Source organism: Malaclemys terrapin, chromosome 1, assembly GCF_027887155.1.
Source record: "Malaclemys terrapin pileata isolate rMalTer1 chromosome 1, rMalTer1.hap1, whole genome shotgun sequence".
Classification (NCBI taxonomy): domain Eukaryota; kingdom Metazoa; phylum Chordata; order Testudines; family Emydidae; genus Malaclemys; species Malaclemys terrapin.
In genome coordinates, this window is record NC_071505.1 from 353,471,407 (window position 1) to 353,484,692 (window position 13,286).

The window sequence follows — 13,286 nt, forward strand, 5'->3', positions numbered from 1 at the left end:
GAGCACAAACAAAAGCCTTCCCCCCCTCAAGATTTGAAATTATTTTGTCCCCTTATTGGTCCTTTGGGTCAGATGCCAGCCAGGTTACCTGAGCTTCTTACCCCTTTACAGGGAAAAGGATTTTGGAGTCTCTGGCCAGGAGGGATTTTATAGTACTGTACACAGGACAGCTGTTACCCTTCCCTTTATAGTTAGGACACGCCCCCCGAAACACAGATAGTGTTGGACGTTCGGTTCCACACTGACTGTGATTTTTTCCTGGAGTTCTAGGAGAAAACAGAGTTAATAAGACACGTACCTTTAGACGTACTACTGATTATATAAAAACTAACAATATGTTTTATTCCAAGAACAATTGTTAACCAGTTAATTCGGGGAAACTTTCCCGGGAGAGTGCATCAGTCAGTTTGTTAGAAGCTCCCGAAATGTGTTGTATTTTAAAATTAAAATCAGGAGTAAGCAGGAGGTGTCTGTCTCTTTCGGCAGCTGCAGCCCAACTTAGCCCCAGGACTCACCCTTTATACTTCCTCTTCCACTTTCTGATTTCCAGTGGGAGAGCATGGCCTGGCTCCACCATCAGCATTCACAGAGTGGTCCCTCTCCCTTTCGCTCACTGGATGACCACTCCCACTCCTTAAGTCCAGCCCCATGTCTCCTAGACTGGTATCTTGACACCCTTCCCCCTGAGGTGAGCCAGAAAATCTGCATTGGCATTATCCTTACGTGTCCTGTGTCAAATGGTAAAGACATATTGCTGGAGAGTGAAATACCATCCCATTAATCTGGCGTTGGTATTTTTCATGATATTTAGACAGTTTAATGATGCATGGTTGGTGATTAGCATGAAAGGGACCTGAGAAGAGAGTATCTGAATCTGTTGATAGCCTATTTAACAGCAAGGGCCTCCTTGTCTATAACCCTATAGTTATATTCTCAGGGGAAGTGCTTCCAACTGATATAATAATATATGGAGATATCCTACCTCCTAGAACTGGAAGGGACCCTGAAAAGTCATCAAGCCCAGGCCCCTGCCTTCACTAGCAGGACCAAGTATTGATTTTGCCCCAGATCCCTAGAGTGGCCCCCTCAAGGATTGAGCTCACAACTCTGGGTTTAGCAGGCCAATGTTCAAACCCCTGAGCTATCCCTCACCCATAAAGGATGGGAAACTCTTCCCCATCCACCTTCTGGGAAAGGACTACCCTGAGACCCACCTCCAAAGCATCCATTTTGTCAGGACCTCCTTGAGGGTTCAGAATGCATCTTCACACTCCATCGACCGGTGTGAGCTATCCTTGGTTTAGGGTGCCGTGAGAGGTGCTGGAATAGATGTAAAGTGGGGCACAAAGCATCGGTAATATCCAGCTAAGCCCAGAAAATGTCATACTTGTCTCTGCATAGTAGGTGCTGGAGAGGCCTGCAGAGTCTGGACCTTCCCTATGAGGGGACGCACAAGGCCTCACCCCAATGTGTATCCCAGGTACATAGTCTCCTTCCACCCAATATGGCATTATTTTGGGTTGTCAGTGAGCTCATCATTCCTCAGGGTCCGAAGAACAGCTGCTACCTGGTTTAAATGATCTTCTCAGAGCTGGCTGTAGATCACTACATCATCTAACGAGGCCACAGCATACTCCATGTAGGGACTTAGAAGGCGGACCATGAAGTGCTGAAAGATTGCCCACGCCCCATGGAGGCTGAATATTCAAGAGGATTTGCCCATAGCCTTTTGTGAGGTTGAGTGTTTTGCTATACCTGGCTGTTCTGAGACTGTTGAGGCGCTCATCGGTCCATGGCATTGGGTATGGGTCGAACGTTGAGATCACATTTACCTTTTGGTAGTCTATATAAAATCAGAGAATCCTATCAAGGTTCGAGACTAGCACAATGGGATTGTTTCATTACTCCATGATCACTCATGACCCCCAACTCACCCCTGGAATTCTTTCTTAACAGATTTCCCACATCTGTTGCAGGAGGTGTCAGGCGGTGTCTTGGAGTGCTTGCCCAAGGGTTGTCTGGATAGTGTGATACACAACCGTAATCTGGCCTGGGAGTGCAGTGAAAATTGTGTGGAAGGCCTTCATTAGACTCTGGGTTTATTTCTGTTGCTTGGCTGTTAGAGTGTCACCCAATTGTGGTTGATAAAACAATTCCTCTACTTGAGACAGAACAAGAGATCCTAAGATCCTGGTAAACACAATAGAACACCTGTACACTGTTCCCTGCCTGTGTGTCATCACCACCCCGGAACATTCATTGGGATTTTCCCAGAGCCCTCTAGGGTGTCCCGGGGCCACCTCCTGCCACTCCTGGCTTCTCCTCCAGCTGGAGTCTGTCTCTGCTGCAGCCAGAGCCCTGCAACCAAAGAGTCCCTTCTGCTGACTGTGTGCCTCTCTCCTGACCCAGCGTCTTCTGGCTCATCCTACCTCTGTGTTTTTAAAGGGCTGGAGCAATACCACCTCCCTCTTTTCCATCTTCTGGGGAGGGTTCCATTCCTTCCAGGCCCACCCCACTGCAGAGACCCTGGAGACCTTAGCTTCGAAAGTCAGGAGGAGTTAGATTCCCCCCCCCCCCCACACACACACACGCTCCCTAAATAATATACCTACCCAGCAGAGCTCCCTCTACTCCGGGGTTCAGAAAGGAGCCACTATAACTTGAGAAGAATCCTGCCTGCAGGTACAAGGCAGCCGGGGCTCAGCCGGGGCTGGCATGGGTTAATGACCTGGCATCTCCCCCATCCCTTCAATAACCATACACTGCCAGATCCCCTTTTGGAAAAGACATTCCAGCTAAAAGCCCAGTACCTGGCAACCCTAAATGGCACCCCAACAGAGAAACTAAAAAAATGGAGGGCACTTGGATTCCCATAGCTGAGCTCTCTCCCTGCTCATCTCCTTGATTGGGGGTAGTTCATAGAATCATAGAATATCAGGGTTTGAAGGGACCTCAGGAGGTATCTAGTCCAACCCCCTGCTCAAAACAGGACCAACCTCAACTAAATCACCTCAGCCAGGGTTCTGTCAAGCCTGATCTTAAAAACCTCTAAGGAAGCAGATTCCACCACCTCCCTAGGGAACCCATTCCAGTGCTTCATCACCCTCCTAGTAAAGAAGTTTTTCCTAATATCCAACCTAAACCTCCCCCACTGCAACTTGAGATCATTACTCTTTGTTCTGTCATCTGTTACCACTGAGGACCATCTAGATCCATGCTCTTTGAAACCCCCTTTCAGGTAGTTGAAAGCAGCTATCAAATCCCCCCTCATTCTTCTGTTCTGCAGACTAAACAATCCCAGTTCCCTCAGCCTCTCCTCATAAGTCATGTGCTCCAGCTCCCTAATCATTTTCGTTGTCCTCCGCTGGACTCCTGCAGGGTTAGGCAGCAGATGAGCCAGGTTTGAGAACGGCAGTGGTGCCTACATTCAGTATTTACCTGAGTGCCTTTGTAGATCTAGCCCTGGACACCTTTCTGGAAGATGCTTTAGTCAAACACAAGTTAAGGTTGTTCAAAGCCAAGGGGCTGGCTGGAAATGCTTGGAGAAAACAGCCAAGTTCACAGACACCTATCTGTCACTTTCAAAGAACTCTTTTCTCCTTTCTCTGTGCAAGGAGGAAGCTCCCTGCAGCAGAACAGGTTTATATCTGCTCTTCCCATCCTCCAGGGAAGGAGTCAGGAGTCAATGGGAAAGCCAACACCTACAAGATCTTCACCAAGCATTCTCAAAACTACGATACCCACACAAGGAAATAAAGAAACAAATTAACAGAGCCAGACGTGTGCCCAGAAGCCTCCTGCTACAAGACAGGCCCAAAAAAGAAACCAACAGAACTCCACTGGCCATCACCTACAGTCCTCAGCTTAAACCTCTCTAACGCATCATCAGTGATCTACAACCCATCCTGGACAATGATCCCTCACTCTCACAGACCCTGGGAGGCAGGCCAGTCCTCGCCCACAGACAACCCGCCAACCTTAAGCATATTCTCACCAGCAACCACACACCGCACAAGAACAACTCTAACTCAGGAACCAACCCATGCAACAAACCTCGATGCCAACTCTGCCCACATATCTACACCAGCAATACCATCACAGGACCTAACCAGATCAGCTACAACATCAACGGCTCATTCACCTGCACGTCCACCAATGTTATATATGCCATCATATGCCAGCAATGCCCCTCTGCTATGTACATTGGCCAAACTGGACAGTCACTACGCAAGAGGATAAATGGACACAAGTCAGATATCAGGAATGGCAATATACAAAAACCTGTAGGAGAACACTTCAACCTCCCTGGCCACACAATAGCAGATGTAAAGGTAGCCATCTTACAGCAAAAAAACTTCAGGACCAGACTCCAAAGAGAAACTGCTGAGCTCCAGTTCATTTGCAAATTTGACACCATCAGATCAGGATTAAACAAAGACTGTGAATGGCTTTCCAGCTACAGAAGCAGTTTCTCCTCCCTTGGTGTTCACACCTCAACTGCTAGCAGAGCACCTCACCCTCCCTGACTGAACTAACCTCGTTATCTCCATACTGATTTATACCTGCATCTGGAAATTTCCATTACTTGCATCTGAAGAAGTGAGGTTCTTACCCACGAAAGCTTATGCTCCCAATACTTCTGTTAGTCTCAAAGGTGCCACAGGACCCTCTGTTGCTGGGAAAGCTATGATTTGCTAAGTGTGATTATCCTGTTTATATGTATGTATCGTCGTTGTGTCTGAAGTTATGATTAATGGTGATGTACTGGTATTAGAGGAACAGTGCCAGTTCATAGCCATAGCAATGGTGCTGGGGGAAGGGGGTCAGGACTCCTTATTCTCAGCTCTGCCACTGACTCATTGTGTGGGCTTATGAAATCACTTTACCTCTGCTTAACTCAGTGCATCCATGACGCAGGGAGAATGCTGCCTAGCAGCTTAGCTAAAGAGCTTCTAGATGTAGTGATCAAAAGCATTGTGTATGTGTGTGAATAGTCGGCTAATGGCAGGTGTGCCATTTATCTCCCTCCCTGACAGCTACTGCAGCCACCCCGGCCTCTGCCCAGCATCCCACCTTCCCAGCTAATGCAGGGGCTGATCCTTCCACCTCTCTCAGCTGTTGTCCTCCTAGCTTCAAAGCTGATCCCTTGCCCTGACCCCGAGGCCAGTCTCAGAGCAAAGGGCTACACTAGGGGCAGGCATCTGCGGTACGCGTGCCAAAGGCAGCACGCGAGCTGATTTTCAGTGGCACTCACACTGCCTGGGACTGGCCACCGGTCCGGGGGCTCTGCATTTTAATTTAATTTTAAATGAAGCTTCTTAAACATTTTAAAAACCTTATTTACTTTACATACAACAATAGTTTAGTTCTATATTATAGACTTATAGAAAGAGACCTTCTAAAAACGTTAAAATGTATTACTGGAATTCATTAGAGTGAATAAATGAAGACTCGGCACACCTCTTCTGAAAGGTTGCCAGGCCCTGAGCTACACGTTCCCAGGTGGGAAGAACAAAAGGGAGCTGAAAGTTAAGGAAATAAGCCACACAATGGTCTCTTCCTTCAGGACTTTGTAGCTGAGCTTTAGGGTCCACAAGATGTGTGATGCACAGCCTCACCCACCTGCCTCAGAACCCTTCTCCCAACCCTTAGCTGCTTTTATTCGGCTTCCTGGCTTCCCTCACAACTCCAGATTGGTTTGTCGGCCCCAGTCCTGTGTCTTGGCTGCACTCACTGCAGGCTCCTTGTCAGGCTGCAGAAGCTCCCATCCCAGCCCCGGAGCAGAGGGAGCCCAGCTGGGGGGAGGGAGGTGGAGATTGTGATATCCTGGCACCCCCATATCCACCACTGTTTTATAATAATGGTATGTCGTGTACAATGGATGCCTTGTGAGGTTTCATTCTAAAAGTCTTTATCCGTTTAACATTAATATCCTGTTAAGTCGTATGTCCTGTCATTGTATATCACATTTAGTTATGTATGTGCTACTAAAATATGTTGTGAGATTGGGAAAACCCACAAGCAGCCTTCAGGTACAACAAGAAATAGGATAAATGATGTTAATGGCTTATTGAGGAAATGCACAAGGATTAACCCAGGAAATGTATATAATAGAAACCTCTCAGAAATGGCACTACACCAGGACAAATGACATCCTAGAAAAGGCATAGGGCAATTATGTGTTCAAGAAATAGTTTTGTTTCGCATTCGGACAGAAGCCGTATGAGGTACTCCTATCACATGAGGTGATGAAATACTTTCCAGTCCATTAGCTGTTAAGGAGGATGTAAAACAGCATCTCCTGTAGAACCTTAGAATTATTAACCACAGAATTATGAATGATTGATCAACCACACAAACATTTGGAATGAGAAAAATATTCAAACTGGGGTTGGGACCCCTGAGAGGGTCACAAAGTTATTACATGGGGGGTCCTGGGCAGTCAGTCTCCCCCCAAACTCCACTTTGCCCCTAGCATTTCTAATGGTAAATATATTAAAAAGCGTTTTTAGTTTAAAAGAGGGGTCACACTCAGAGGCTTGCTGTGTGAAAGGGGTCACTGGTACAGAAGTTTACTATTTCTAGTATGCTGCTACCAAAAGACCCTAATTCAGGCCGTAGACTCACATGCTGCACTGCACTATAGGAACTGTTTGTCCCAGGTCACAGCAAAAGGGTTTTCCAGCAATTTGGAAGAAGATATAAAAGGGAGAGATCACATGGTGACAGAGTTGTCACACCTGAAAGTACCGGAGGAAAAAGACAGAACTGGGGGGCAAATGCTCATCTTGCTTGTATGACCTAACTGGGTGAGACACTGCTGGATTCAAACACTAACTAGCACACTAAGCTCAGATTGTGGTTTTGTTTTATTTCTTATGATAATCTACTAGGATCTGTTTCCTTTCACCTACAATCACTTAAAAGCTCTCTTTCTCTCTAGCTAAAAAACCTATTTTATATTTTACCACACCGTGTTGTTTGAAGTGAAAAGGGGAAAAATCTCAGCCCATGCACAAAAGTCAGAGCACATTTGTTTTCCTTTGTAGAAATGGTGGACTGGGTAATAAATTTATACTGGTCAGGTTTTGACCAGGGAAGGACAGTAGAGGTCTGGGGTCTTAGGCTGGGGAGCTGGGAGTATTGTGGCCATAGGTTCTCTATTGCGGTTTCATGAGTGGCTGGCCAGGGCAGTCATGAACACATCTGGGGGTGGTCCCTGCCTGTAGATGTTGATGTGAGGAAAGCTTGGAGGGTTTCAACTTGTCACAATATTACAATGCAAGAGAGAACCCAGATTGGTGAGACAGAGAGTTCAGCTCTACCTCAGTTCCAGGTGGCACCCCAGGGGGGAACCCATCACATAGATGATCCACAGAATGACGGGAGAGTGGAGAGGAGTAGGAAACAGGGGTGGAACCCTGACAGAAGATGTGGAGCAGCGGTGCGGATTTGGGGGGAAAAGGTGGGGAAAGAGGCAGGTCTCCAGGTGTAACAGGCGTCCAGCTACAATTAGAATTAGAATTAGATAGGTGGCAACCCTATGTGTTAATGAACTGTACATAAACCAATTCCATAGTATGTCATTCTAAGAAAGCACAGTAAGGCCGGGAAAGGGTTTATTGTCTCTTTGACTGTCCAGTAAGTGATTCAGGGAAGACGGCCCAGCACCATGTCACCAGCCAGGTCTGCATGGAGCTTGGTCTCAGACTTAGAGCACCAGGAGAAAACTGTAGTCTCTTTTTGAGAAAAGAGCCTGAGCAGCCTGTCCCAGATCAGTTTGGTCCTCACCCCGTAGATGATGGGGTTTAGCATGGGGGGCACCAGGAGGTACACATTGGCAATAAAAATGTGAAAATGAAGGGGCAAATTGTGCCCAAATCGGGATGTGAGGGAAGAGAAGAGAGTTGGGATGTAAAAGGCTAAGATGACACAGAGGTGGGAGCCGCAGGTCCCAAAAGTCTTGAGACGGGCATCCTTTGTGGGGAGGCTGAAGATGACCCTGAGGATCTGGGTATAGGACAGGGCGATAAAAAACACATCCAGACCAATCCTACATAATAGCACAAATAGGCCATAGTAACTACTGATGCGAATGTCGGCACAGGCCAGCTTCACCACTTCCATGTGCTCACAGTGCGTATGGGGGATGATGTTGGTTCTGCAATATGGCCAATGCCTAGCCAGGAAGGGATAGGGTAGTGCGAGCATGCTGCCACGCAGCACCACGGCCAGGCAAATCTTGACCACCATGCGGTTTGTCAGGATGGTGGAATGTCTCAGGGGATAGCATATGGCTACGTACCGATCCACAGCCATGGCCACAAAGATTCCAGACTCGATCGCTGAGAAGCAGTGAACAAAGTACAGCTGGGCGAGGCAGGCACTGAAATTGATCTCCCTGGAATTGAACCAGAAGATTGCCAGAATTTTGGGTATGGTGGATGTGGACAAGACCAGGTCAGTGATGGCCAGCATGCAGAGGAAATAGTACATGGGCTCATGGAGGCTCGGCTCCCTCTTCACGATGAACAGGATGGTGAAGTTCCCCAAGATGACTATGATGTACATGGCGCAGAACGGGATTGAGATCCAGACATGGGCCACCTCAAGGCCAGGAATCCCCAGCAGGATGAACGTGGAGGGGTTGGTGAATTTGGTTGTGTTGGAATCTGACATGGAGGAAGGGAGAAGTTGTCCAACTCTGAGGCAGAACGGTGTCTCCTACTTGTACCGTATGTTCCACTGTGTTTCTGTATATTCCAAGGGTCTAGGGCGATGGTCTCATTGCAAATACCTGGATGGAGAAACACTGTGAATATCAGACATTTCTTGCACTACTGGGGTTTGTTCTCATGGGTGAAGCAGATTGATGACTCTTCACACACTGGGATAAATGACATTTTCATTATTCAGATAAATGAATTATAAATGATTGACTATACTAATACCAATGGGGCTCCCCTGTGTCAATAATTTGTATACATCGTGTTGTGGGAAACCTTAATAGACATTAGCAGGAAATACACTTCAGGGAAAAGACCTTGTTGTCCCTGATAACAACTCTATGGAAACACCAGCTTATTCGAAGCAGTGGGCAAAACAAAGAGAATGTTCGGATGCATAAGGAAAGGGTTGGATAATAACCTGCTGTGGACACACACTCAGTTTTTGTCATCCAGTTTCTGTAAAGGAAATAGCATATTAAAAAAAAGGGATTACTGAGACAGGCTTTGAGAATGGGGGCGGCTGCCATATGCAGAGTTACTGAAAAGTCTGGGACTGTTTAGAGAAGAGAAAATGAGGGGGCATATGATTGAGGAAAGGAAAATAAAGAATGGAACTGATTACATTACATTCACATTGAGAAATGGAGAAGAGTTCTGAACCAGTAATATCTAAAGACACTTAGTGCTTCAAAAGGTCTAATTACCCAAAGCTGAAGCAAATTATGAGAAAAACTGGTTGGGTGGAAAAGTTGGAAGAAAAATTGGATTGAAAATTAGGAGGTCTTGGAGAAGATCTTTTGATGGCTAAAACATCTTGATTCCACAGTCAAGAAAGTGGACAACTTTGGCTAAAAACCCGCTTCAGTGGCAAAGTGAAGGCAGCAATTAGGGGAAAGCAACACATAAGAACGGCCCTACTGGGTCAGACCAATGTTCCATCCAGCCCAGTATCCTATCTGCCATCAGTGGCCAATGCCAGGTGCCCCAGAGGGAGTGAAAATAACAGGTAATGATAAAGTGATCTCTGTCCTGCCATCCATCTCCACCCTCTGACAAACAGAGGCTAGGGACACCATTCCTTACCCATCCTGGCTAATAGCCATTAATGGACTTAACCTCCATGAATTTATCTAGTTCTCTTTTAAACGCTGTTATAGTCCTAGCCTTCACAACATCTTCAGGCAAGGAGTTCCACAAGTTGACTGTGTGCTGTGTGACTTCCTTTTATTTGTTTTAAACCTGCTGCCCATTAATTTAATTTGGTGGCCCCTAGTTCTTGAATAAGTAAATAACTATTCCATAGTCACTTTCTCCACATCACTCATGATTTTATATACCTCTATCATATCCCCCCTAACACATGGAAGAAAAGCAAAATAGATACCAAAAAATACAAAGTTGAAGTTTTGAAAATTGATCAGGGAAGTTAAAGATATCAAGGAAAAATCCATGCTTGGCAGGGTTAAGGATCACAAAAAGGGGGTTATTAAGTATATTAAGAAAATAAGAAATCCCAGAAAATATTTAAGTGACTTCCTAGAAGGGGAAAGGAACTTTTAATGTTGCAGAAAAGGCAGATATGTTCAAGAAATAGTTTTGTTCTGCATTTGGAAATAAGCAGTGTGATGTACTCTGCTTTTGGGACCGGCTCTGTTCAATATCTTCATCAACGACTTAGATATTGGCATAGAAAGTACGCTTATTAAGTTTGCGGATGATACCAAACTGGGAGGGATTGCAACTACTTTGGAGGACAGGGTCATAATTCAAAATGATCTGGACAAATTGGAGAAATGGTCTCAGTTAAACAGGATGAAGTTTAACAAAGACAAATGCAAAGTGCTCCACTTAGGAAGGAAAAATCAATTTCACACATACAGAATGGGAAAAGACTGTCTAGGAAGGAGTACGGCAGAAAGGGATCTAGGGGTTATAGTGGACCACAAGCTAAATATGAGTCAACAGTGTGATGCTGTTGCAAAAAAAGCAAACATGATTCTGGGATGCATTAACAGGTGTGTTGTGAGCAAGACACGAGAAGTCATTCTTCCGCTCTACTCTGCTCTGGTTAGGCCTCAGCTGGAGTATTGTGTCCAGTTCTGGGCGCCGCATTTTAAAAAAGATGTGGAGAAACTGGAAAGGGTCCAAAGAAGAGCAACAAGAATGATTAAAGGTCTTGAGAACATGACCTATGAAGGAAGGCTGAAAGAATTGGGTTTGTTTAGTTTGGAAAAGAGAAGACTGAGAGGGGACATGATAGCAGTTTTCAGGTATCTAAAAGGGTGTCATAAGGAGGAGGGAGAGAACTTGTTCACCTTAGCCTCTAAGGATAGAACCAGAAACAATGGGTTTAAACTGCAGCAAGGGAGGTCTAGATTGGACATTAGGAAAAAGTTCCTAACTGTCAGGGTGGTTAAACACTGGAACAAATTGCCTAGGGAGGTTGTGGAATCTCCGTCTCTGGAGATATTTAAGAGTAGGTTAGATAAATGTCTATTAGGGATGGTCTAGGCAGTATTTGGTCCTGCCATGCGGGCAGGGGACTGGACTCGATGACCTCTCGAGGTCCCTTCCAGTCCTAGAATCTATGAATCTATGAATCTATGAATCACCTCAGGTGAAGGAACACTTTTCAGACCATTAGTAGTCAAGGAGGGTGTTAAACAGCATCTACAGTAGAATCTTAGAGTTACAAACACCAGAGTTATGTAGTGACTGATAAACCATAAATCTCATTTGGAACCAGTACACAATAGGCAAAAGCAGAGCCCCCTCCCACCTCAAAAAGGAGGCAAATACAGCGCAGGTCTCTGTTAAATATTAAACTATTAAAAATAAAGGGAAATTTAAAAATAAAAAGATTTGTCAATGTTAGAAAACAATAGAAAAGCTGATATGGGATTTTTTAAAAAAAAAGTCTAGGAATATAATTAATGCCAGTCAACAACATGGTTTATGGAAAACTGGTCTCGTCAAATAATCCCAACTTCTTCATTTTATAAGAGTACATGTTTGGTTGATCAAGGGAACTGTGCAGATGCAATGAACCTTAATTTCTCTGAGACATTAGATTTAATAAAGGAAAATATTCAGATAAATAAATAAACACTCTACACTTCAGTAGAGAACACATAAAATGGAATAAAAACTAGCTGACAAATCTCAGAAACCAGTTGTGAATTGACCATTGTCAGGGAATGGGAGTGTTTCTAGTAGGGTTCTGCAGGGATCACTTCTAGGCCCGATGCTATTCAATATTTTCATCCATGATCTGAAAGAAAATGGATAATCTCTGCAACTAAAATTTGTGCACAACCCAAAGATTGGCAGAGTGGTTAAAATGAGGAGGCCGGGGCAGCCATACTGATTGACCTGGAGCTTCTGGTGAGCTGGGCCCATGAAAATAAAATGTTTTAATACACTCAAATGCAAAGTTATCATCTTGGAAGGGGGAATGTCAGGGTTCAGCCTCAGACAAGGGCACTGTATTATGGAAGGCAGGGACCCTGAAATGGATTTAGGGGTCACTGTGGACACCCAACTCATCGTGAGCTCCCAGTGTGATGCTGTGGGCAAAAGGGCTGATGTGATCCTTGGATGAATAAACAGGAGAGTGGGGAGTTGGAGCAGAGGAAGGATTTTATCTCTGCAAATGTCACTGGTGTAATCAACTGTGTCCAGTTCTGGGGCCTCATTTCAAAAGGGATGTTGAAAAATTGGAGAGGGTGCAGAAAAGACCCACAAAAATGATTTGATGTGGTAGAAAATGCCGGTCAGAGAGAGAGAGAGAGACTTAAAGAACTTGATGTAGTTATCTTATATAGAAGTATTGGGCTCTTTAATCTTGCAGACAAAGGCAGAGCAAGGCCCAATAGCCGGAAGCTGAAGTCAGACAAATTCCAGTTGGAAATAAGGGCCAAATGTTTAGCACTGAGGGAGATTAACCACTGGAGAACACTGCAAAGAGAAATGGCCTGTGGAACTGCTTGCCACAGACATAATTGAAGTGAAGACCTTAGCTGAATGGGATTCAAAAATGGATTGGCCCTGGTAGGTGGCTTTGGTTGTACCACCTTTAATTAAGGGTGTCTGATATCTTCAAGGAAAGGAACTCAATGTCAGCTGAAGTTTTCCAGTATTCAAGCATTGGGAGTGAAATTTCCCTTGCTAGATGGCTGCTTACAGCTGATTTTTTTTTTTTTGAAACTGTCAGGCATAACAGTTCAGCCGACTACTCAAATGAAGCTAAGAGATCATATGTCTTGATGGCGTTGTTCCCATGAGGAGCCCTTCCACCTCCATGGTTTCCAGCAGATAAAAGTCAGGTAACAGCCCCCACCCGCCCAGTTAACAGCCAGACACCTGAGATTCAAGAGAAGGAGGTGACAGTCTCTGTGTATTAATACACATCTGTCTTCTCAGGTCTTTACTCAGTTCTTATCCAGGGGAGTTTTCCCATAATGGGGCCTAAGCGAGGTATGGGCCATAGCGTCAGACTTTGGACTTGTATTGTACTTCTACCACCTTTAATCCTGAATGATTCCCTGTGCCTCATAA

The 13,286-nt window shown here is 45.2% G+C and overlaps 1 protein-coding gene across 1 annotated transcript; it reads right to left on the bottom strand.

Moving 5' to 3' along the window:
• Positions 1-7,650: 7,650 nt before the first annotated feature.
• Positions 7,651-8,697, bottom strand: LOC128848069 (olfactory receptor 52R1-like). Its single transcript, XM_054047858.1, has one exon. The coding sequence runs from the start codon at positions 8,677-8,679 to the stop codon at positions 7,651-7,653; it is 1,029 nt and encodes a 342-aa protein (XP_053903833.1). The 5' UTR covers positions 8,680-8,697.
• Positions 8,698-13,286: the final 4,589 nt, after the last annotated feature.